We start from the raw sequence: 26,256 nt of genomic DNA, 5'->3' as shown, positions 1-26,256 counted from the left end.
TATATAGATCTGAGTAGCTTTCATAGCACAAGTATTTCATGAACAGAGATTGCTTGACTATGCTAAATCACACTCAGGTAACATCCTGTTGGGTTACTGCCAGGTACTATGATGGAGCTGACATTCATCATTTTGCAAGTATTGAAAGAACTGCACTAATTCTCAGATACCTTTGCCTTGAAAGAGTTAGCACTGAAATCCTGTGCTTGTTTACTTAGCTCACTGAGTTAAAAGAGTCTTTCTTTCTCAGTGAGCTATGTAGAAATCAGACCAAAGTATCTGAAGGCTTCCCTATCACATGAATCTGATATGATTATTCTATCCTAAACTGTTCTTCACATGCTTGTCTTCAGGGTTTCAGAATAAATAGTGCCTTTCAGCAACAGTCTGGAATACATATCTAGGAATGTGGCCAGAATAATCTTTCCTTTAAGTCTTCCTAGGCCTTAATGCCTTTGGAGCACTGAATCAGGTTTTATGCTTGGTTTTAGAATCTGTGATATTTCAGACTTTAAAGTATTATAAGGGTGGCATTTTATTGCTATGTATTTTATTGATTCTAGTATAAACTATATGTAGAATAGCAACTAACTTTCCTTCAGCATGGGGAAAACTCAAAAACTCCTTGGTCAAGTTTTTTTCCAAAGAGAAGAGTTATAGGGTTTAACACTGAGATCTTGGAAGAAATATCCTCCACTGCTCCTGAATTTCCAAGCCTGCAAGAGCATCAACTCACCACTTAAAGAGGAGAGAAATAAAGGAGTACTAGATTGCTTCAAAGAGCATCCTGGGAGTAATAGTTTACTTTGGAGGAATATTCTAGACAGGTTATCATTTCAAGTAGGCCCTCTTCTGCAATCAGCTGTGATCACTGCCAGCCAAACCTTCCACTACAGAATTCTCTCTTTGAGAACAGTAAAATGCTGGAACAACTTGCATGTTAGCCTGATCTTGAGCCTTGATTTCAAGCCTTGTATGGCTTCCCACTGATTTGAACCTTGAAATGAGGTTAAACTACTGCCTGCTCTAAGGACCCTGAGCTAGTTTTTGCCCTTGAATTGTTTGATTATAGCTCCTGTCTGGTTGTGTGAACTCTGGGACAGAACAAAAAAGCAAGTTAACATACTGTAGATGAGAATGCAAAAGTAATGATAACTTCAATGTAAATATACCAGAAATCCCAAATGTTTTAGTCTTTCCATTGGTATCCTTCTAATTCTTGTAAAATGTTTTGGTTACTTTTTTCCTGCATCTTTTCCAGACCTATTTATTTAACTGGATGATTTGGCATTGTGATGGAATGGAATTATGAAGGCTGGACCCGGGGAGAAAAACATTTTCTTAGCTCGCTGGAGGAGCGTGGGAGATACAAGAGGATGAGACTGGCACCTCCCTGAGGAATTCACAATGTTGTGGCTGGCATTACTTGGGAGCTGGGGTTTCAGTCTGGGAAGATTCTTGCTAGAGGCTGTAGCTAATAAACATTGCTGGACTGAATTTACATGGTCTCTTGGAGTTCCTTGGGCTAGCCCTGACAGGTATATTTCTAACATAATTTCACTATGGATTTGTATATATGCACTATAATGGTCTGTTTGCATATAAGCAAATATACATATATACATGTACACATACATACAAAAAAAAAAACCCTCTCACCCCTATAGGTGGTATATGTCTTCCTCAATCTTGGGTCCTCCACCAGAGACCTGGGAGTTTAAGGGTTCTCTGCAATATCTTAGCTATTCCTAGCACTGCACTCTTCTGGACAGAGAGCTCTGATGTTGTTCCTGGGATCTGTTGGAGCCAGTTTCCCAGCTTAGGAGTCACAACCCTGACTGCTCCTACCACCACTGGTTCTACTTTGGCCTTGACTTTCCACATCCTCTCTAGTTCCTCCTTCAGGCCCTGGTACTTCTCCAGCTTCTCATACTCCTTCTTCCTGATGTTGCTGTCACTTGGTACTGATTTATCTATCACTACTGCTGTCTTCTGGTCCTTGTCTACTACCACAATGTCTGGTTGATTGGCCAGTACCTGCCTGTCTATCTGAATCTGGAAGTCCCACAGGATCTTGTTGTTCAGTCGTTAAGTCATGTCCAACTCTTCGTGACCCCATGAACCATATCGGGCCAGGCCTTCCTGTCCTTCATGCGTCCCTGAGTTTGCTTAGTTTCATGCTCATTGCTTCAGTGATACTATCTAACCATCTCATCCTCTGCAATCCCCTTCTCCTTTGCCTTCAATCTTTCCCAGCATCAGGGTCTTTTGCAAAGAGTCCTCTCTTCATATTAGGTGACCAAAGTATCTGAGCTTGAGCTTCATTATCAATCCTCACAGGATCTTAGCCCTCCATGACCTTCTGTGGAATCTCCCATCTGGACATGGGAGGGCCTAGCCCATACACTATGCAGATGTTCTTGCACACAATGCCAGCTACTGGGTTGTGCTGTTCAGTGTATGCTGTTCCTGACTGCATCTTACAACCTGCCACTATGTGTTGGACTGTCTCTGAGGCCTTTCTGCACAGCCTGCACTGTGCAGGTGTCTAGAGGTTCTGTCTAGTGTGGTAGACCCCTGCTTCTATGGATCTGGTGCTTAGTGCCTGTTATTGTGCTGCTATGATCAGTGCCTCAGTGCTGTCTCTTAGTCTAGCCATTTCCAACCATTGGCAGGATTTCCCAATGTCAGCCACCTCAGCTATCTGCTGATGGTACATCCCATGCAGGGTCTTGTCTTGCCATGGCACTTCCTCTGCTTGAACTTCTTCCCCTGTCTGCTGCTGCCTCAGTCTTTCTCTCAGCAGCTCATCTTTGGGTGCCATCTTACTGGTGTATTCCTGGAAGCTCTGGGTTTCATCCTGGACAGTGGCTTTGACACTCACCAGACCCCACCTGCCCTCTTTCCGGCTGGTGTACAGTCTCTGGGTGTTGGACCTGGGGTGGAAACCTCTGTACACTGTGAGTAGCTTCTGGGTTTTCACATTGGCAGCCTCCATGTCCTCCTTTGGCCAGCTTACTATACCAGCAGGGTATGTCATGACTGGCAGGGTGTATTGTAAGTGTTGATGACATGGATCTTGTTCTTCCAATTGAGGTGGCTCTTCAGGACCTGTCTTATCCTTTGGTGGTACTTGGATGTTGCTGTCTTCCTTGCCTCCTCATTGTGGTTCCCATGTGACTGTGAGATACCAAGGTACTTGTAGCTGGTCTGTAGGTCTGCTATATGCTGGTAGTTCCAACCCATCAGTCTTAACTACCTTCCCTCTCTTTACTATCATCCTGCCACGCTTCTCCAGTCTGAATGACATCCCAATGTCCTCGCTGTAGATCCGTGTCAGGTGGATCAGTGAGTCGATGTCTCGTTCACTCTTAGCATACAGCTTGATGTCATCCATGTGGAGGAGGTGGCTGATGGCAGTTCTCCTCTTGAACTTGTATCCATATCCAGTCCTTGTGATTATCTGGCTGAGGGGATTCAAGCCTATGCAGAACAGCAGCAGGGACAGTGAATCACTTGATGGCCACTTGTGTGAGCTGTCTTGACTTGACTACCAGTGTTGTCTTCCATAGTCCCACTGAGTTCTTGAGGAAAGTCCTTAGTGTCCTGTTAACCGTGTATAGCACCAGGCATTCACAGTGTGTGGCACTGAGTTATGGGCTTTCTGTAATCAACCCAGGGTGTGCTCAGATTGGTCTGTGTAGACCTTGAGTCTCAGGCAACTGCTCTATCTATGAGCAACTGGTGTTTTGAGCCTCTGTTGTTGTTCCAAATGCCCTTCTGAGCTGTGCTTATGTACTGGCCCATATAGTCTTGTAGCTTGGTGGCTATGATGCCGAATAGGACTTTCCATGTTGTGGGGAGGCAGGTTATTTCCTGGCAGTTAGATAGTGCTGTTCCCTTGTGGGGGTATTTCATGTCTTTCCTTGTATTCTGGGAAATCTGAATGGGAGTCTGCTGCTAGCAGTTGGTTCATCTGTGCTGCTAGGCATTTCTTTAGCTAGTAGGTTTGGATCATGTACAGACCTGCCACTCCAGCTACTCATGTTCGTGACCCACTGTTGGATGTCTGCTACTGTGATGGTGACTGGTTCCTGTTGTGGGAAATTGTTGTGGTCTGCTTTAGGTGCTGTAGCCACTTTGTACTGGTGTTATGTGTGTTCTCTTTCTCCCATATGTTCTTCCAGTACTATTCAGTTTCTGTTGTTGGTGGCTCTGCTGTTACTGTGTTGTTGTACTGCAGTTGGGAGCACAACTTGGATGGTTCTTTGGAGAACAGGGCATTTATCTTCTTGGCCTCTGCTTCTCTAGTGTATCTCCTTAGCCTGGTAGCTAGTGCTGTGAGCCTTTGTTTAGCAGTCTCTAGGGCTTCAGGTGGAAGCAGGCCCTTGTATTTTTTCAATAACCAAGTCTCATCCTTAATCTCCACATCCTTCTGTTGTTCCACCAGCTGACTAACTTCTCTCTGAGTTGCCTTGATTTTAGCCTCCAACCTCATTGTCCAGGGGAGGTATGTACTGCTATTCTTAATTGTGTAGCCAAGCATCTCCAGGATTACAGCAGCTGTAACGTATTCCAGTTCATTGGTTTGAGTTATGGTGGTAATAGGGACTGTCATGAGGGCTCTATTGGCATCTTCCAACATACTATCTGATGGTACTTCTCCACTGAGCCTTGGTAATCAGGCCTGAGGGTTGATTGTAGCTGGTTATTCATGATCTTATGCCTCACATCAGCTGCTGTGCTCTGTAATGGAGGGGGTGGCAGTAACGTTCCAGCTTCAGGTTTTGGCAGCACATCCAGTTGTTCTTCTGGGTCTTCTTGAGTCCAGGATGTAATGTGGAGTTGGTCTATCTCAAGTTGTGAGACCAGCTTCCTTTTCACTATCTTGAAGCACTGGGTAACTAGCTACAGTATTTCTCAGTTAGTGTGGATGTAGGTCTTCTGTCCATCCATAGTTCCCTCATACATTTCATATATTCCCTCTCATTAGGCCTACTGTTGTAGTAGCATTCCATCAATTCCAAGTTCTCGACTCGTTCATGGTTTGTTTCAGTAGCCCACTTATCGTCAGATTGTCCTGGTTCCCAAACATCTGGCGTGGACCTTGTTAATACAGGCGATGCCTGAGCCAGCATGACTTTCTTAGTTTGTGTCACTCTCATAATTGAGGCAGGCAGGTAAAGCGTTAGGGGGTCTTTGCCCAAGGACCACTACTGGTAAGATAGGCACCAGCTGGGATTCAAACCCTGTCTCCTGTGTCAAAGAGTGGTGCTGTCACCACTATGTTATGCAGCCGCTCCATAATTTGTATATATGCACTATAATGCTTTCAGAATTCTGCCTACCTCCCATTAACTATCTTTTCATAGCCAATACACAAGATTGAAATTTGCACTACCATTGTAGCATTCCCGAGTTCAGGTCCATTCCCTGTAAATGGGAAGCTAAGATTCCATGCCTTAATGTGCATCACTTTCACTTATTTACCCAGTATTACCTTATTTGCTAGTTTGTTGCTCATTTGCTCAGACTGAAGATATTGCTTTTAAGCTTCTAATAGTTCTTCTAGTGTTACATTATGTGCTTAATATTGCAATCTTTTTTGCACCATTTCCTCTTATTTTATTTATTTATTCTTTAATCCATTTTACATTAGTTCCTATTTCTAAGATTAGCCTCAATGAGTCATGCCTGGCCAGCCTAGATTCTAGAAGAAATAATATTATAAAGTGTTGTTTTGCTTTTTAAAAAGCCAGGTAGTGCAGAGATAGGTATCCTGGGAATAAATAAAATGTAAGATGGTGAGCGTCAGGATTGTGTTACGAAGGTCTTGATGTTCATTCTGGGAGCTACTTGGTGATGTTTATTTTATGATGTTAATAGCAATGTTTTCAAACCATAAATTAATGGAATATGAAGTTTGTTCAACCTTTTATAAGTCAAGAAAATGTCAGTGTTATTGCATCAGGTGCAATCTTTCTACCTTCCCTAAACACAATGAATGCTTAATGTTCATTGTTAGAATGTTAGTGTATATTTAATAAAAAAAGCTTTTTATTGGTGTTTTATGAAGTCTCACAATCTGTCTGAAAATAGACACTAATGCATGTTTCTCCTGAAAAGGGACTTATATGGTTTTATTCCTGCTACTAAAAGATGAAGTGAATAAGGCACCACCTGGAACACCAGAATTATGGAATAAATTTAGTGACTTAACTGAAGTGCAGACTTAGTTGATTAGAGTTGTTTGCAAGATGGGCAGCCATTTAAAGTTGCTGAATAAATAAATAAAGTTTATTATTTCACCCTAGGTGATACCTAGGTATGATTAAAAAACAAACTACTAAATAATTCTGAAATAAATAAAACTTGTCCAGATCAATAAGCAGTATCTAAGACTAAGAATCAGATGATAAAAATATGCTAAAAGAACATAAACTAACACTGATGTGTACTTTGCAAAGTAGGATAAATGATATTTTGGGATAAATTGAAATACAAGAAAAAGAAAATATCAGTTATTTTTATAATATTTCTGCACTGTTAAAATTGACAACAATGTATTTTCTGATTTGTTTGCACATAAGTTCATCATGTTTCATTAATAGAACATTTCCACTCCTACAAGCCTAAAGGTACTTAGCTTCTTACTTTTCCCTCTTGTAAAAAGGGTGTGTTTTTGATCATAACATTCTGTATAGAATTCTGTACAATTCTGCTGTAATTGTTAATATTTCCCACTTGAAATTGTAATCAACCTTTTATTCATCTTTTTCCCTATTTAAATTTTTTAAATGTGTACACTTCATTTAAAAACAATCCACCTCCCATTAAAGAGAAATTAGTAAACTAGACTAATGGCTTATTTGTCAACAGTTCTTTTCCCTATGGATGATTAAAAAAAAAAGGATGTTTATGCTAAAATTACTTTTGTAAAATAAATGACAACCAGTTCAAATAATAATTCTACTTTGCTTATGTACTACTACATTCATTCATAATATAGAAATAAAAAGAACTAGTTCACAACAAATTTTAGAGTGATACTAGTAGGAGATTAAATAGAAGTATCTTCTGTGACCATGATGTTATACCTTAAATGCACAGAAAACCTGAAAATTCACAAACAGCCTGGAATTGGTGAGGTAATGTCATAAAAACTGTTACCTAAATATTAGGATTTAGAGAAAGTTGAACTGAATTCAATTTATTTTTTTAAAAAACAGTAATTCAATGGAATTTCATCATTGGATAATTGAATCCAAATTTCATTGCCCATGAATGCTTTCAATCTTTAATAGTCAAAGTGTTCTTAGAGCCACACTTTTTTACTTATAGCTAATTCCCTTCCTGATGTTAACTTCTATTCATAGGATCATGAATGTTAAATAAATATGTATAGCATTATGCATGGTGTGGTGAAAATCCCCTGACTTTCTGACTTGAATTAAAATCCAGAACTAATGAAAGTGTATGGAATGAGAATTTGAAATGATTAAAGAAAGCATTTGACTTGAATGCCTTCAAACAATGATTAGACAAATTTATGGGATTATAATTGCTAAAAATAATTATGGTTCCATAGAATGTTTGGGTTCATAGCATTCTATCAATGGAAAACTATTGCTAGGAGTTGAAAAATGACAATAGAAGAAGCCTGTTAGCAAGATATATTAGTGGGCTTTTGTAAGTCTCTGGTTTTCTGCTGTTAGAAAATGAATACTAGACCAAATTGACTTTAAATCTAATCAAACAGAGATTCATGCCAAAATGCTTTAGCTGTGCCTTGATAAAGGGATTTCCAAAATTCCTGGCCTTTCACACAATAAAACTCTTTTCATTTCATTTTTCACCATTCTCTCCTCTTTTTCTAGTTTTTATTGCCTGCCCTCTTTTTCCCCATTTTTATCATCTAACACATTAGTTACCATTCTCAAATGTCATTAAGTTATAGTACATTGTCAAGAAAAGAATATAGATTCTTTTCATACTTGAAGTATCAGTGGCATTCTATATACATTATTTAGAGAGAGAGAGAAAAAAAGAACTGCTCAAGAATCATACCATATTTGACCTTGTCTTGGGTATAAATTGACAAAAATCAGACAATGAATTTATTAAAAATTATCCCCAAATGAATAGTTGGATTCAACCCAATTCTTAATATTCTCACAAACTGTGACCATAAAAGAGGGAGACGTGGAGATTTATAGGAGATAAAAAGTAGATGAGTGATGCATTGCTCAATTTTATAGGCTTTATGGTAATGCATCTTAAAAGAAAATGCAAATAGAGCTTCTAAAAAGAACACTGAATGCATGGAAACAATAAATGATAACATACATTTAAAATCCAATCCAGAAAGCCTAAACAGGGCATAAAGATATGGCTTTGTAACACCCAAACTCCCAGTTCAGGCAAGGACTAGAAATGAACGCAACATTGTTCCCTCCTGAATTTCTTTTTAGATGCAGTGAAAATCAGATACCCTGAAGATTAGGAGTGATGGAGATATTTTGCATGCTCACAAGAAATTATTTTACCACTTTTATTTGCCATAGGGAACTGACAAGAGGAAATAGTAGTCCCACTTCTCCAGATAAATGTAGTTGTCAGTGCTGCAGGCTGCCCCATCATAGATTTCCACAAATGGAGGGGAATGATGAAATGTGCACAAACCCCAAGACTTATGTGCTTTCCTCTGACATCAGGACACAAGTACAAAGAGCTGGGATTTGTACTGTGATGTTGCCACACACATTTTGCTTTTTTTTTTTTTTTCTCTCATTGCTGAAAATGAGACACCTATGTGCCATATGTCAACTGAAAGCTCTGATCTCTACTTTAGAGAGGCAGATACTTTATCTGGGAACTTAGCCAAACCTTTTAATATGCCTGTGTGTACAATGCTCATAAACACACAGAACGTTTATTCAGTGAATTTGCCTTTTTGGTATGTAAGAAAGGCCTCAGATGTTTTGCATCGATATAGGGAATAGGAACTACAATGGGAGTTCCGTTCTTGCGACCTCTGGCAAGTTTTCCATATTATGCCTAGAAGCTTCTTTCATTGAGAAAATGTACTTGAAAGCAGAACTGAGCCAGAAGTGATGACATTTCATTGACCTCTTTGCTTGCTGCAAACAGCACGTTTCACTGGTAATCATTTGTTGAGGGTAGAAAATATCTCAACACATAGCTCTGCTCAACACCCAAATGTACGTCCACTCCCAGGCAAATATTTTTCACCTTCCAGAAATGATCACTGACACAATGTGTCTCCGTGTTTCAGAGTAGCGGTACTGGGGAGGCAATAAGCTACAAGACCAATATAGAAAGCCTTAGCAGGGCTTAGCACTGTAGCAGTTTTCATGAGGTAAATCAGTTTTCAGTGGCAGGGGAGCATCCCTTTAGTCTCTCTCTTCCCCACATAATATTATCACCCAGATAGGCTGAAATCTGGGATATTATTCTGAACAAAGATACTTAGCTGAAACCATAAATCACAGCTTACCTGTGTACCAATTGTTTGCGGCTTACACAAATGGCTGTCTCGTAGTCATGAGTGACACACACTTTATGAGGGCTGCACTTTACCTTCAAACATGGATCTTTAGATGGGTCAAGAGCTATCAAAAACAAGATATAAAGAAGTTTAGAAACTTACTCCTCTGTTCATTAGTCAAAATATTGAGTTAGAAATCAAAAGCACTTTTCAGCTATTTGTGAAATGCTCTAAAATATTTACCCCATTTAAACCTCACCACTCTGTGTGATGGATGATGTTCAGATAGGGTCAGTTGATCAAGGTCATCCAATGAACTTTAGAACCAATTATTTATGACATTAAGCAAGCCCTGTGCTTTATATTGTGCCTTCAGGTCACATTTTACTCCTAGCAACCTCCTGGACAAATCCTTGCGGTTCTTTCAGCAAAATTTTCGGAAGTGGCTTGCCACTGCCTTTTTCTTATGGCTGAGAGAGAGTGACTGGTCCAAAGTCACCCAGCTGGTTTCATGTTTAACGCAGGACTAGAACTCATGGTATCTTGGTTTCTAGCCTGTTACCTTTAGCCACTACACCAAACTAGCTTTCAGTCCGGAGCTTTAGTAGCTGCAATATCCTAGTTGCTGTCCTCCTCCCAATACTACTATCTAGGAACAGCTATGTGTAATTATTGCCAACATATATGAAAGAACGAAGAGTCAATGGTTATCTAGATTGCAACTAACGTGGACACAGGTGTATTAATCCTGAAGAATAGATAAACAAAATACATGTTACTTAAAAAAAAAAAGAATATAGATTTGGCATGAAGAAAAATTCTCTCATTTATCACCTCCCTTAGCCAAAATTGCAGGAGACATTTTATCAGTTCCGCTGTTCAGTTTTCTATGCTTCTGCATATTAGAATTGCTTTTAACTAATTTTAATTAAGAGGAATGCTACATGGAACATCTCAAGCCTGTCATGCATGGAATTCTGGTCTGCATCCAAATGTTGCTATATCTATTGAAATAACAATTACCTGACAAGATATTTAATGATTACTATTGTGCAACAGGACATACAGCAATTCCTGAGCCCTGCGTGAAGTTTAGCAATATTGTGTTACTAGAATATATGATTTTCCTCTATTGATCCAACATAACTCTGAAATCAACAAAAACATAGCATGCCAGTTTCAGCTAGTGCTAGCATGACAAACAAATGCTAGAAAGGAATGGGAATGTTATCCTTACTGCAATTACACTTAAAAAATTACCTTTCATTTGGAAATTATCTTTGAATTTTTCTGTATAGGTACACTCATGGATGATACTGTATTCACTGATAAAACACAATTAATTACCTTTGTGTTACAATACTATCTTTATGGTACACTGTAGCAGTACATTGTTGTCGATTTGGAGGAATTAAAATCATATTGTACTGAAAACTTGGCCTGCTATTTTGATTTTAGAGAAAGAAAAATTACTATTGATTTGGATTTTTTCCAACACGTAGGAATAAAAATATTGTCACATCTAAGAAATGTCATTTAGGGCTACAAGCAACCACTGAAGTTTTGCCAATACTATAATCGCAGGCTTAATATAAAAATGGTTCATTTAGCTTATGCTACACCTTTAGGGTATAGAGTATGAATGCAAACAAGAACAGAAGCATGTCAGCAGGGATGGGTCTGAAATGAAAAGATACATTAGCATCTTCTTGAAATATTTTTTAAATGGGACAATGCCAAAGAATGGCAACTACTCATTTCACAGAACCCAACCTCCCAACCAACACAGATGTTAGAAAATAAATAATGCCTACTTCGGACACATTATGCAAAGACCTAGCTCTCTGGAGAAGGCTCTAATGTGGGAAAGAAGGAAAGAAAGAGAACAAAAGGATGACCAACAGCAAGGTAGATGGACTCAGTTACATTGGCAATGGGAGCACCATTGGAAGAGCTGAAGGACCAGGTTATAGAAAGATCATCATGGAGAAAATCTATTTATGTGATCAGTAAGAGTCGACAATGACTTGATGGCATGTAATCAGTCAGTAGTTTACTAGCCATCTAAGCTGTTAACATCTAAATTATTTCATAACACAGAGTCCCTTGCATATATTGAATAGGGACTGGAACCTAGTCTAAGTTTGCTGCTTAGACATTGATATTGTACATTCAGCAGGGTTGTTGCTGTGAAGGCAAAATTGGGCTTCAGAGCATACAGGGGTGCATATGTAGCACTTGTCTGCAACTCCATAAACCAAACACATCCTTCCCAGAATCTTTCTGCATCTGCAAAGGGCGGTGACACAATCCCAGGAAAAGATGCAGCTGCTTTAAGAAGTTGTACTTTGGTGCCAACACTGTCCCTGGCTATCTAAATTGCAATGCAAGTAACCCAATCCAGATTGGGTAGATTAAACCACCCTGTTTTACATACATCAGAATAATCGGGTCTTTCAAATCAGCTGTTACATGCACCTCTATGGCTGGTGGATCAACACAGTAACAAGGGTCCTAAAATCTGCAATACACAAGTGCTCACATTATCATTTAGACTAAATTCCTTTATTTTCTAATATTGGAAGTCAACTCTGAGGTCTAATAAACAAGAATAAACAAGGGAGATTTAATTTATGTCTTTAATCATAAATAATTTCTATAATTATTCCATACCCCTCAGTAGCAGCAAAAGCAGCATCTAGAGGCTATACTGCTCTCATGTGCAGTATAATTACACTAAAAAGTAAGATGAAGTTTCTTAAAAATCAGCTAGCTCAACCTGCTGCACTCCAGATGTGTTAGCTTTGTTGGTTCGGAATTCTGGGGGTTGTAGTCCCAACACATATGGAGGACAACAGATTGGGGAAGCCTGAGTTAACATAATTGAACTAAAGATTCATTTAATCCATTAGTCTACTATTGGGAATCACTATTAAGTTGTACATATGGCCAAATCTGGTGGTTTTATATTTTAAAATATTTGCATTATTTGAGCAGTTTCATTCAATTCCACTTTTAGAATCATCTACAAGTTTTTAATATATGCACTTTTCACTAATATACATCACAAAACTTAGGGAATTGTTAAAATTGATGCATTACTGTATTCCAATCTGCATATTAGTGTAGGAAGTAAGACTAAGATAGATGCATATAAAAGCCATTCAAACATTGTTAGACCTTCCATCCTTGTTAGACCACATTCTGACTGAAGACAGATACAATAACAAAACTAGACGAAGGCAGGCTAGTGAAAACTATGCCAGAAGCCTTTTTCAGCTCGACTTTTCCCTCTATACCTGTGAGGTCTACTGATAAGAACTTGGCAGTGATTCACAGACACTGGATTAAATAGACTCTCGGATCATACTTGACTTAAGGATCTCAGACACAGAACACAGCACAGCTGGATAACACCTTTCACTCCATACTAGGATGAAAGCACTTCAGACAGTTGATTGCCCTCCATCAGCATGAAAATGCAGCTACTTCTTATATCCACTCCAGTTTAGTTCTGGTTCTTTTCCTCCTCTGCACCACCCATGGTTTAATGGAGTTTTTGCCTTGTAGTTTTCAGCCCTGAAGCTGGGCAGTTGTTGGTTGTGGACATAAATGTCAAGTCTGCTCTGAGAAACTCTATCTTCCACAATATAACTCCACAGGACCATTAACCCCAGCTTCCTGTGGGATGGATGGAACAGATGTGGTCATTGTTGTTCTTATTTATGATTGTTGATATTGCTTGTACAATGTTTTGATTAGATTTATATAATTGACAATGGAATATAAATAATTGTAAAAACCACCACAATCTTAAATCTACCATTGTTGGCATATGTAATAACAATGAAGAAAGGAGTCCTTAGATGCTTGGTTGCAAAATTAGTGGTTTCTACACTTTAAAAAACTACACATCTTCTTCTGCACTCTGTTTCAATCAACATGCAGCCATATAACTTTGATAAATGCACAAGCCCTTCCTGTTATTTATTTCTAGTATCTTAAATCTCTAGTATTTAGTATTGGAGTATATTGTTGGTAAACACTTTCCATGCAACTATTAAAACTAATAAGTAACAAAGCCATGTCTCCACAGTCTTTGGAGGCACTGAACATTTCTTTCAATTGCATACTGGTTGGTACATGTTCTACTGGACAAGTAAGTATAAAAACTGATTTGCAAAGCTGAGAACAAACTTAAATTATATCTCCTTAGCAAGTTGGTCAAATAGCCTGGAATATGCCTTGACAGAAGCAAAGAATAATGCTCTACTTTTCTTAGGATTGATATTAACTGGTACTTTACACCTTGAAGGACTATGCTAGGATACAGATATATAAAACAATAACTTACACCCTTCTCCCCCACCTATGACAGAACCTAAGACATATTTTCTGTAATATGCTAATAATAAATCACTCTCCATTAATCAGTTTGTAGGAGCAGATGTTCATTATCTGTTGGGGAAGAAGACCCATGGGAATAAAATGAAAGAGAAACAAATCCTGAATTTTGTTATCCTACTTCTTATAACTGAAAACAGTGAGTGTGAAAGTTCTGACATGAACATTCACAAATTTATATGCAGAGTAAGAAGTGGAAAAACAAGAGCTAAAACAATTATTCAGGCAGACCTTGCTCAGCAATGCAGATAAGTGCTATTATGAGATGGCATGGCAGCCTATCCATGCTATGATACATGGCTCACTACAATTTCTTTTCTATCTTTCACTCTTATGAAAAAGAATAAAATAAATTTTGCCATCTCACGCAAAAGAAATGCACTTTACCACTTCACCAGGCTAAGATTTCATTAATTCATCTCCCCCATATCCATATAAGTTTTTTTCCCCCATTAATATCTTTACTGCCTTCAAAGAGGCCATAATGTCTCTAGGAGGGACTTGTGTATGTCACCATAAGATACATGATCAGTCAGACCCAGTCAGAACAGAACCGTTCTCTAATATCTGTAGACAAGCATTTATTTGTAGAATAAAGGAAAGCACAAGGAAAGCTGGCTGGGAAATATTGCAAGTTTTAGTCCCTTTATATTCTAAGCATACATTGGAGAAGTCTGTTCTATATGCACCCAGGACATGACAGCCCTCCTCCCCCCGCTTTATTTAAATGCAAAAATCCCAATCCATAGTAATTTTCATGCCAATCTTCGTTTCAGTCTTAAATAGGCAAGGAGTCAGAGCCCTTGAATGGCTTCCTCAATATTTTAGACAAAAGCCATTAGCTACATTGTGTTCTCTGTTCCAGTATCAGACCTTAATCTGTGACTGGTTGCTTTCCATTCAGCTTTCTCATTTCAGTCCACTGAGGCCCTGAAGACAACTCTGTACGTGTAAGGTACAGAAGACTTTAGGGACATTAGATCACTGTGCTGGATCAGGCCAAGGACATATCGAGCACAGTATTCTGTTGCCGTGGGGGCTGATCAGATCCCTGTAAAAAAAACAGCATGCAACTGCCAAGCACAATAACATCTAGTTCTTGCTCCCAGCAACTGATTTTGAGAGAAATACTATCTTTGTTATGGGTGAAAATACATACCCATTGTGCCCAGTGGCCATCACTGCTAGCCTTATTTTCATAAATTGGTTTACTCCCATTTTAAAATTAGTAGCCATTGCCAACGTCTTGAGGTAGCACATTCCACAATTTAAGTATGTGGAACTGCACGTTTTGCTGTTCCAATTATTTGTAAAGATTTTTTTTTCTGGCATTTTTTCCACACATATGTAAGTTTCCATATCCATATCCATATTCACATTCTCACTCATCTTTTTTTCAAAGGTAAGGAGACCCATCCTTTTGCAGTATTTTCTCATGGGAGAGCCACTTCAGCTTTGGATTCCCCTCTCTGCCCATTTAAACAAATGACTGGGATTTAAGGAATCCTTCATAGCTGTTTTTGTATATATCTTATACAAGGACAGCCTCTGTGGGGTTGGCTCTATACCCATCATTGTATCTGTCTTTCAACCAATTCCTGCCTGTCACAACCAATAAAACTCCTCACAACTTCAGTTCCATTCAGCAGCTGTAGAGGGGTATTCAGAAAAGTTCACAATAAAATCTTTAGTATCTCTTGGCTTGGCAAATACTTTGATTCCCTTTTCTGATTCAAAAGCAATAGATCAGACAGTCATTCTTTCCCAGAACAGCTACACTGTGCAAAGAATGAGTCACATATGGTGGTTCAAGGCCTCCTAGGCAACTCCCATTTTGCTGGGAGAAAGGACAAGGGAACATTTCTGCTATATAACTCCTATCAGGAAGTCATAAGGAGGTGGGTGGGACGTAGGACCATAACATTCAGTTGTGCCTCCCAAAGTGTCAACTTTTCTCACCCTTCAGCTCAAATATACAGCTTGCCTTGTCAAGGAGATCTCACTGAATAGAACCAGATAAATATCTAAAATCTGATGGCAGCCACCAGAAAAAATCACAAATATATCAAGGATGGAAGCAAGGTCAGCAACTCACTGATAACAGTTTTTCTGTCTACCAAAACCTACTGAGTGGTACCATGGCTCAAAGACAAGAAAAGGTCACCTATGTTACATGTTTCAAATTTCTATCTAAAATAATTAATTCAAACTATCTGACTTCAACATTAAAAAGTGAAATGCGCCCATTATGAGTGTCTCTTCTTTCATTGTTTTCCAGCTGACCTTTTATTATTCATAACTTCCTAAGCCTTTTATTAAATCCATAAATCCTCTGTAGCTCTTCCCAGAGCTCTTGAAATAATTAGGAAATAAACACCAACGAGTACGTCTCATCCTCAGCAACAGCACGTTGAAATATGCATGTATGTATATGTATGTCTGCATGCACAACACACATAAGCTGCATTATAAAACTGCATGTCTTATGAATCCCTTTTCCTATGACGAGAGAGCAGACCGTTTTGCTAGGGAATAATATAGACTGTTTTGCCCACTCCTCCTTGGCTGCCACATAAAGCTATAACTTAACAGTACTGAACTCTGTGGGACAAGAACTAATAATAGTGGTTGAGAGACTTTTCTATTATATTTTATACTTATGGGTCATGACTATAAAAGAAGACATATGAACTGAGAGAAAAACTCTCACATTCAGATGGTAGAAATCCATTGGAGAGTTGGAGCATAGGACTATGCTGTAGCTCTAGGTTATGTGTTAAATAGCACAACAAAATTTATTCTTCATCCATGTGAGGGTGATAATAAATAAATACTCCCAAAGGCTTTCTGGAATGGATGTACATTTCAACAGAACTTTATAATGTCCTTGCAAGGTGATTTATTTACTTGATTTTGCTTCACAGCCACTGTTTTATTTATTTTTTAAAATCAATCCAACCTCACAAACATTCAGTAAAGCTGTTATTTAAAAGGTCTATTAAAAGTAAAATGACATTATGTGAACACCCTTCATTTTCAATACTAGTCTTTTGTAAGTACCATTAATATTCAAAAGCAAAAGTATGTTTCTGTAGTATGCGACAGTCTAGTAACGTTGACCTCCCTGTGGAATTAATGTTCTCCTACTGGATGCCAAGTGGGCTTTCAGAGGCAATTTCATAGACACATTTCAATTATTTAAAAACATGAGAATATAGCATCAATAAAGGGAGACAATAACTGTAATCCTAGCAACTGCCTGCTACCATGTATTCCATCCTCAGAAAGAGATACTTGCACACCAAAATGCCCTTAGAGCTATCTATCTCTCTTCTCCTTCTGCCTCCAAACAGTTTCCACAAACTTTCATATGCAGATCGTAAGAAGGCCCTTTAGTCGGGAAAGGTGATAAGTGAGAATTCATTTTTCCCAAATGGCTGTTGCATTTTAAGGATCATACAGTTTCTAAACATTAAGCTCTTCTTGAGGAACCATCTGAGCAATTGGCCTTTTTCCTAACAGAGGATGAAATTTACTCAGCAATCTTGTCAGAAACACAGAGATTCATGTGTAAGCCATAAAAAGCCATATGAAAATATAATTGTCCCTTAAGTTGAGGAGGATGGACAACTGTTTCTGACAAGTTGGTGCTCTATTTCTTTTTGTGGATGAAAGTTGCAATGGGCATGGACATCATGTATTGGCTATGGTCACATCGTACACATGGTCAGGATCTTCTATTTCTTTTCCCAAGTTTTTTTTTGTTTGTTTGGCGAGGAAAATTGGGTATTTTCTTTATTTTTAAAACTTTGTGAACTCTATTCTAAGGTTTATCCTATATTGTTCCTGTAATTCCTACCTCAAAGGTCACAGGTTGCCCAACCATATATGGACTCTATAGCAGAATCAGAGATATCTAAATATTTTGGATTACCCAAGTCAGCTTGTCTAATGAGAAAGAAATTGTAGTCCAAAACACCTGGAGATTAGGTTGTCTCTTCTGATCTACAAATTAGGCCTGAATTTTGTATACTGATGTCTGTCCTATGTTTCATCAAATGCAAATGTTATGAAGAGAAATTATAGAAAGTGAAAATGATGGCTAGTAAGGAAAAAAAAAAAGTTGGTTTTAATAGTAATTAGCTCCATTTATTATTCTCTTATATGATTCAATAATGTATTCATGATCTATGCAGATCCACCCTTCACTCAATGTAGCTTTAAATTTCTTCACAGTAAAATTGTCATTTCTCTGATATATCATGATCCCAGAGTGCTGAATTAATCAGAATATACGCATAAAGTTGTATTAATCAACTCCTAAAGTTGCACAGACATACACATATCAATGTAGCCTGATATGTGATGACATAAAAGGTAATCCTTTTCAACAACTTGCTTTTGTGTGAATGGATCCTATGAAGAACTCAGTGTAGAAAATGTTGACATTATCCTGGTTAGGAGAAAAAAGTTTCTTAAAATATGGACAATCTTAGAATCCTCAGAAGGATTTTTTAGGCCAAGTTCAACCCAGTGCTTGGTGCAAGAATCCAAATTAAGCAATCCCACCCAAGTGGTTGTCCAGTTTCTACAAAACATTTCCAATCCCTCAGTAATTGGTCCCATTGTTAAACTATTACTGCCATTAGGAAGTTTTTCCTAACATTCAAAGTAGAACCTTCCTTCCTGTAACTTATTCCATGTCCTGTACTTTGAGATGATAAAATACAGGTCATGACCTTCTTCAGTGAAGTTCCCCTTGAGATACCTGAAAAGAATAATCACATACTCCTTCAGTCATCTTTTCTCAAGGCTAAACATATCCAGTTTCCTCTCCCTAAATCCCCTGAGATTTTGTTTCCAAATACCCAAGCAACCTCATGTTGATTATTTGCGCCTGTTTTCAGTTGCTTACTCTTAAAATCTGGCACTCAAAATTGGGCATAGCACCTGAGGTGGATCTCACTAATACAGAATATATTGGGACTATTACTTTCTATGATTTGGAAATTACACTTTCTGTTGATGGATCCTAACGTTGATTTTTTTAAAAAGTTTTTGGCAACAATGTCACACTGCTAACTTGTATTTGTCTTGTGATCTACTTCAGTACCAGGATCATTTTCACACACAGTCTTAAAAAACTAGATATCCCTCATCCTATACTTGTACATGTTTTTCTTAACTCTAGGTAATATGGTCCTCCAGATGTTGCTGAAGTACATACTAGCCATTCTGACTGGAGCTGTTGGGGATTGTATTTCAATAACCTCTGGAAGGCCATTATGTACCCATACCCTAAGTAGAGAACTCTGCATTTGCAATTTAATTCTGTTGTTTTTAGCTGACTTCAACATAGCCAAGGTTTCCCCCCCCCCCCATCAGCTACTACAATAGCTCTCCCTACCCAATTTTGTATCACCTGCTTTTTATTGAAATGATGAATACAAATGTTGAAGAATTCCAAGACCAGGATTAAACTCTGTGGCACCTACTTGTTATATCACTCTAGTTTGATGAAGAACCATTGTGGAGCGCCCCTTGATTAAAGTTTTCATGCCAGCTATTAGAACCAATATCCAGTAAATAAATATGTCATCATGCTCATATTGAGATAGCTTGCTATTCAAAATGCAATGGGATACCTTGTTAAATGCTTTGCTGAAATCAAGGTAAAATTATATTCACACCAAGGGTGTCTGCAATGATGGTTTCAAAATGCTGGGCATGACAGAGCAATTGAAGACTTGCCCCTTTTTAACATGCATTGCACACATATAAAAAGGAGTAGGGCTTTGCCCAGTCATGTCCACCATTTTGAAGCTAGTGACCATTGCTGCAGAAGGCCCTGGCCCGCAAAGCTGCCACCGTCTATTAAGGAAGTTACCATTTCAAAACATGAAATAAGATTAGTCTGAAAAAAACTTGTTCTAGACAAATCCATTCTGACTTCTAATAGTCATTGCATTATTTTTAAGGTGCTTTTATAGCCTGATTGATTTATTATCTACTCTTCAACCTTTCGACATATTAGTCCTCTAGATCCTCCCTCTCCCCATTCTGCAGATAGAGAGAACATTTTTTTGCCTCTAGACATCTGGTATACCATTCAATCTTAGGATTTTTCATGGACTATAAGCAATTTCCTTCAATACCTTACATCATTTCTGAACTCACACTCACTTCCTTTGCTTTTTTTTTTCCTTGATAGAATTGTTTGTGATTATGCTTTCAGTATCACCTTTTTTTAGGAAGTCCCACTGGGCTTGAGCTCCTTCTCCCATGAGCTTTTCCTGCCACAAAATCTTGCCTTCTGCATTATTACCCTGAAATTATTAAGACTGGGGTTTTTTTGAAGATCAAGGTACACACTGTGATCATGTTTTATTTTCCCTTAAATTCAAGAGTCTAACACTAAAAGTTGACTTTCCACCACCGTTCTTACTATTTCCATTTTGTCTGCTAATGCCCCTTCTATATGTATAGGCTAGATACTGACTGCCTTATATTCCTTTCATAGTTTCTGAAACAATATCTGCTTGTTACAGACTTGGCTTTAGATAAACTACAGCATATGACAGTAAATTAGAGAGATTGTCCTAAGGAAAAATGTACTTCTTATCATTCACATTGGCACTTTTCAAAGTCAACATTCAAAGCCGAAATACAATGGGACTGGTAGATATCCAGGCTCAAGATACCATAAAAGAACTGGGCAGATCTGCTTTTCAGGTCTGATAAAAATGCTGAATAATGACAGCCTGCTTGACAAAGGTTCCCAGCTGCAATAAGTAATGAGAGAGAAGGAAAACCAGGCTGGTAAGAAATATATAAAGTGGCATTTCATTTTGATACAAGAATTCATGTGCTTTAATAATCTCTGCATTGATATCCTATTTAAATTCCTAGCATTCTGGAAAGGAGTTATTACACTTTTTAAAGCAGACATTAACCCATAATCCAGCAGTGACTGTGTGGCTATTGTGGGTTATGTTTTTATATTTTGAGTGATTGGGTTAATTTTTGTGGGGAGTTGATGGGTGTTGGTGAGGGAAATTTTATATTGCTGTTTTAAACTCCTGGACTTGTTTGAGTGGGCAGTATAAAAAGTGGTTACTTTGTAACTTAAAAATAAACAAATACATCCTATTGTCCAAAAATACCTCTTGCTTCCTGAGAATAAATTTCTACAAATTTAGACACTTCATATCTATATATCAAAGAGAATAATTTTTAATCTTCTCTTATATGAAGAAATGTTTTCTAGAAATTGGAACTGAACATGTAGTTGCAGCCCATTCATTACTGAGAAGAAAATCATATTATGTAATAAAGCATTTACTTAATTTCACTATTACATTATATAGTAACTACAATTAATATCAAAGTAGCTGACAAAAAATAACTCTGTAGAATTTTTAGTAACCTAAAACCAGGTAAGGTTTCTGCAGCCAGCCCCAAGTACTAAATGCACACATTTAACTAAGGGTTGCAGAGATTATTCTTTTTAGTAATAATCTATAATTTGATATCTGTAGCATTTTGCTCCCTTAAGTCCTAGTTACTGTCTGTGTGAGTTAATTTATTCTAGGATGCATCTCTCTCTCTATGGCAGCTATTCCACATGTCCTGATAAGCTCAAGCCAAACTCTGTTTGAAACTAAATAGCTTTGAATCAAGGACAGTGGTAGGCTGTTTACTCAATTATTAACTCTAGGAAGAACAAAGAATACAAATGAGAAATTACTTAAACTGTTGGACTTTGGCTCTGCTTCTCATGAGAACATTTATACTACTCTTGTGATGTGTCTTTATTTATTTATACTACTCTTTGAGATGTGTCATCTCAAAACGTGTGTCTGGGTCCCAATTTTCAGGTAGGACTCTCACTATTATACCAATTCATGCATCCAAGTAAGCTTATGAAGAAATCCTATGATTAGATTGGACAGAGTAAGAAAACTACATTAAATCAGAGGTAGTCAATGGGCATCTTAGAAGCCACTCATGACCCTTTAGAATACAGCTACCAGAAAGAAAGGTTTGGGATTCACTAAAAGGGCTATCAGACCTAGCCAGTTACAACACACACTCTTTACCAGACGGAAAATGGGAGTGATTGCATCCAGGTCATGGCTCTTTACTGCCTTTCCAAAACTGGAATGTAGCTACCTACCATTTTTATTTTCTAAGAATGCCTATGGCCCAAATGAAAATAGAGGTGATACCAGAGGTTGATACCTCATCTCTGCACTGTGATCAGCTTTCCACAATTTTTTTTTTTTTAGTCAAAAGAATCTTTAAAAAATTAGTGAAGAGGAGAGCTTGGTATTATTCATTTCTGTTTACTTTCAATGAGTATACTTCTGGGACTTTAAATATTCCTCCTTCTTCATTATATGTAAAACATAAGTCACAGTTTGATCAAGGGTAAATACTTTTTGGGAAATCACCAGTAGTTACACGGAGGATGTTGGATGTATTCTTTATAGAGAATATTATCTGAGAAAACACACTTCCTGAGATTCTCATTTTTATCATCTTAATAAAACAAACATAATTTATATGAGAGTGCTGCATATGAACCATTTTTCTCTTCCTGGGATCCTATATCACACAAAGCCACAATACAGTCTCTTTGGTGTTGTCTTCGTGTGAACTCAGACATTATGGTAAATCATGGCTTATGTGTGAATCCAAATATACTGACATAACTCAGTAAGTGATGGTTAACATAAAAATGGCTTAGCATAATATCACTGCAGCCACTGCAACTGGAATAAATTACTATAGTTATGCAATTTCTAGGACTGTGCAGTGCTTTAGCTTTGATTTAGAAGATCTGCTTTGGAACATGCAGGAGCAGCAACACAGTGCTTGACATCAGCTCATTAAACCAGCCACTTCTGTCTCCAGTACTGCACAGCTGTTGCAGGAGGCTATTGTATTCCACTCGGCAGTCCTAATTTATATTGTTACATCTCTTGAAAATATATGAACAATTTGAATATTTAATTTCCAATCCTACAAGCAAGTTGTAACTCTTAAAGGAAAAAAAAAAAAGTCCTTATTTATAACTCTGAGACCATTATCATTTACTGAAAATTAGGCAGCAGATTATCAGGTTTATGAATCTGGATTTCAGCCAAAATAATAAAACTGTTTCCTGGGGAATATTATCCCACTGTAAGTAATTGCTAAAAGCTTCTGAAACGAATCTACCCAAATGCTGAGTCACATAGATAGAAAGAAAATGCATGGTGCCCCAACAGGTATAGATGTTATTGTGGTTATAATGTGTATTCAAAAAATCAGTAACACATGTGTAGAACACCCTGAGTTTTACAAAAAGCAATTAGTCACGATGATAGGTTGAGTTATTTTCTTAGCTGTATGCAGGTTAACTGGAGGAATTCACATTCTTGTAAGTAAAATAAATTTGGTCTTGTCATTTTCAACTAGTTAACATGTTACCTCCCTTAAGATCTGCTATCGGGCCTCATAATGGGGTGTGTGTGTTCCTGGGAGGGATGAACAAAGAATGATGGGAGTATATGCCAAGAATGTATACTCCCATAATGGTCACCCAGCTGCCCATTGTACTTACATCAGCAATATAGGAAGATGCTGGGGCCAGATATCACTATAGAAAAGTGATCATTTCATATTGCACTGGAGAAGGCAATGGTAAACCATTCCTGTATTTTATCAAGAAAACCACATAGTTAGAAAACATAAAATGAGTGACGATATAGTGCAGAATGATTAGGCCCCTCAGGTCAGATGGCACTCAACATGCTGCTGAAGAAGAAATTAGGATGTTTTGGAGTTCTAATGGGTTTATGATGTGGCTAGATTAAAGCCTTCAGGACATCTAGTTGCGGATGTTGCCATGCAGGAAAAGAAAATGTGAAGCTGCAAAGACAATTGTAGTGGAAATATAGAATGTAACAAGCATGAACATGGGAAAGTTCAACACAGTGAAAGGGAAAATCAATCAACTAGACTTTGTCATCTTAGGCATCAGTGAATTGATATGAACTGGAACTGAACACTTTCATCTCAGAAAATTATACTGCTTACTACTCAGGACATGAAAGAGAATAATGAGGAGGAAAATATAGCTGGATTATGGTCTAGGAAAAAGAAATGAAGCAGGATAACAACTATTAGTTTCTGACAATCTTACTATTTCTTCATTGTTAAGACAGCCTTTGAACAATCAAAATGACACCTATATTCATCGATATCACTTAATTATTACAGCAAAGACACATCCACTGGCTGACTATGAAAAGAATTATGAACTGCTCATGTGCAGGTTCCAGGTCAAGTGACAACAGAAGAAGAAAGCCAGCTGGTTTTCATAATACGATCTTGAGCATATACCTGACAACTTCAAGAAAAACATCAGGAACAATTTTGAGGTCCTGAACTTCATTGACAGAAACCAATAGACACAGGAACTGCAGAATGAAATCAAAGAAGTTGTTAAGGGAGAATATGAAAAGACACTGCAAAAGATGAAGAAACAGAAGAAATCAAACTGGATGTTAGAACAGACAGTAGAAATTGCCCAGAACTGAATAGAAACCAAAGCCAAGAAACACAAAGATCTCAGGAAGAGATTTAACAAAGAATTTCAGACAACTGTTTGAAGAGACAAGAGGCACTATTACCATGACATCTGTAAAAATATTGAAAAACAAGGAAAGTCTTCAAAAGACCCCTGAACGTAGAAGAGTTCGAACCTCCAGTTGGTACGTTAAAGGATGCCAATGGACATAGAGTAACTGATTTAAAGATGATCAAACAAAGATGAAAGAAGTATACTGGAACTGTACAGCAGAGAAGTCAACATCCAAGAAACCTTAGAAGATATTCCCTATTTACAAGACCCTTTAGTACCGGAAGATGAAGTCAGGACAGCACTACAGTCATTCCCAAGTCAGAAGGCTACAGGAATTGATGGAATATTTACAGAAAAATAGCAAGCAGCAGTAGTCTAATTAATAAAGGTCCTAACCAAGCTATGCCAGCGAATCTGGAAAATGACACAGTGGCCAACAGATTGGAAGAGGTCAGACTTCATACCAATACCAAACAAAAAGACTTAATAGAGTATGCAGACTATCATACAATATTTTTAATTTCACATGCTAGCAAAATAATGTTGTGAATCACCCAACACAGATTAGAGCCCTACATGGAAAGAGATATAAAGATCAGAATCCTGCTGCCAGTGCTTTTCCCTGTGATACTCTATGGAAGTGAAAGTTGGACATTGAAGAAACAGACACATTCTAAAAGACCTAGCTCTCCTGAGAAGACTGTAATGCTGACAAAGATGGAAGGAAAGTGAAAAAGAGGTTGGCCAGCAGCAAGATGAATTGACTCAATTACAGCATTGATCAGTGCACTGTTGGAAGACCTGAAGGGTCAGGTTGGGGATAGATCATCCTGGAAAAGGTCTACTTATGTGGTTGCTAAGAGTCAACACTGACTTGATGGGACATGAATCAATTAAAACATGATAAAGTGATAAATCAGTCTTTCTGGGGCTACACCTAGTCACTTAGGAAAAAAAAATAACCCCACCCAATTCATTGCAAGTAAATAATTATTTAACTATTGACCATACCACAATATACAGCAGAATACAAATATTTCAGGAATATTTGTGCATTCATGATGGGAAGGAGGAAGGGATTCCAGTAACAGAAATTGCCAAACAAGCAACATGTAGACTAGGGGTGGGGATCCAAGTATAGAAATACAAAGCGAGTTTGATAAACAAAGTATTAAGAATGGGATCATTTAGATCTTCACTTGGCTTATGTTTAAAGGTGGAAAGGTGAATTATACAGTTTACCTCAGAGAGTACTGGTTTGACACCTAGGACACTAATAGGGATTATATTATATTTTATTTTTATCATTTGGATACTTTGAACTTGGCCTGCCAGAAGATGTAAAGTAAAAATGGGAGAAGCAAAATATTAGTACACTATATTGGAAAATCCACTCAAAGTTTTACTTTTCATGTTTCATTTTAGACTTCTGCAGTTCTTTTTTCTGGTTCTTTATTGTTCAGCTTTCCAAACAAGAATAATGACTACTTGTAGCTTATTTTTTCTCACAGGGCACCGTGTGTTGCACATCCCCATCTAAACTCTGAGTTACTGAAATCAGATAAAGAAATTATACAGTACAGCTGAAACACCCACAGAGCTCAAAGCCATAATAATATTCACATTTGCAAGAAAATGGGTAGAGGCATTTTATCCCTTTATCAACAATTAAAAACTTGTTTCCATATTATGGTAATGCTGGTCTTCACTGAGA

The 26,256-nt window shown here is 37.8% G+C and overlaps 1 protein-coding gene and 1 long non-coding RNA gene across 5 annotated transcripts in view; one reads left to right on the top strand and one right to left on the bottom strand.

The window, feature by feature from the left end:
• Nucleotides 1-26,256, bottom strand: part of SPOCK1 (SPARC (osteonectin), cwcv and kazal like domains proteoglycan 1) — a 524,632-nt gene that overhangs the window by 253,624 nt on the left and 244,752 nt on the right. For all 3 annotated transcript variants that reach the window (XM_088133786.1, XM_088133789.1, XM_088133787.1), the window contains exon 4: nt 9,518-9,632. In XM_088133786.1, coding sequence (XP_087989912.1) covers nt 9,518-9,632 — 115 coding nt within the window. The remainder of the gene's footprint in view (nt 1-9,517; nt 9,633-26,256) is intronic.
• LOC148216659 (uncharacterized) overlaps nt 20,598-26,256 on the top strand; it is a 187,277-nt gene continuing 181,618 nt past the window's right edge. For both annotated transcript variants that reach the window (XR_015794779.1, XR_015794780.1), the window contains exon 1: nt 20,598-20,731. This is a non-coding gene — a long non-coding RNA (uncharacterized LOC148216659). The remainder of the gene's footprint in view (nt 20,732-26,256) is intronic.

This window comes from Python bivittatus, unplaced genomic scaffold, assembly GCF_059951505.1.
Source record: "Python bivittatus isolate LINGU-HERP-01145 unplaced genomic scaffold, Pbiv_v1 ctg000080_np1212, whole genome shotgun sequence".
NCBI lineage: Eukaryota > Metazoa > Chordata > Lepidosauria > Squamata > Pythonidae > Python > Python bivittatus.
This window is presented reverse-complemented; position numbering and strand designations above follow the sequence as displayed.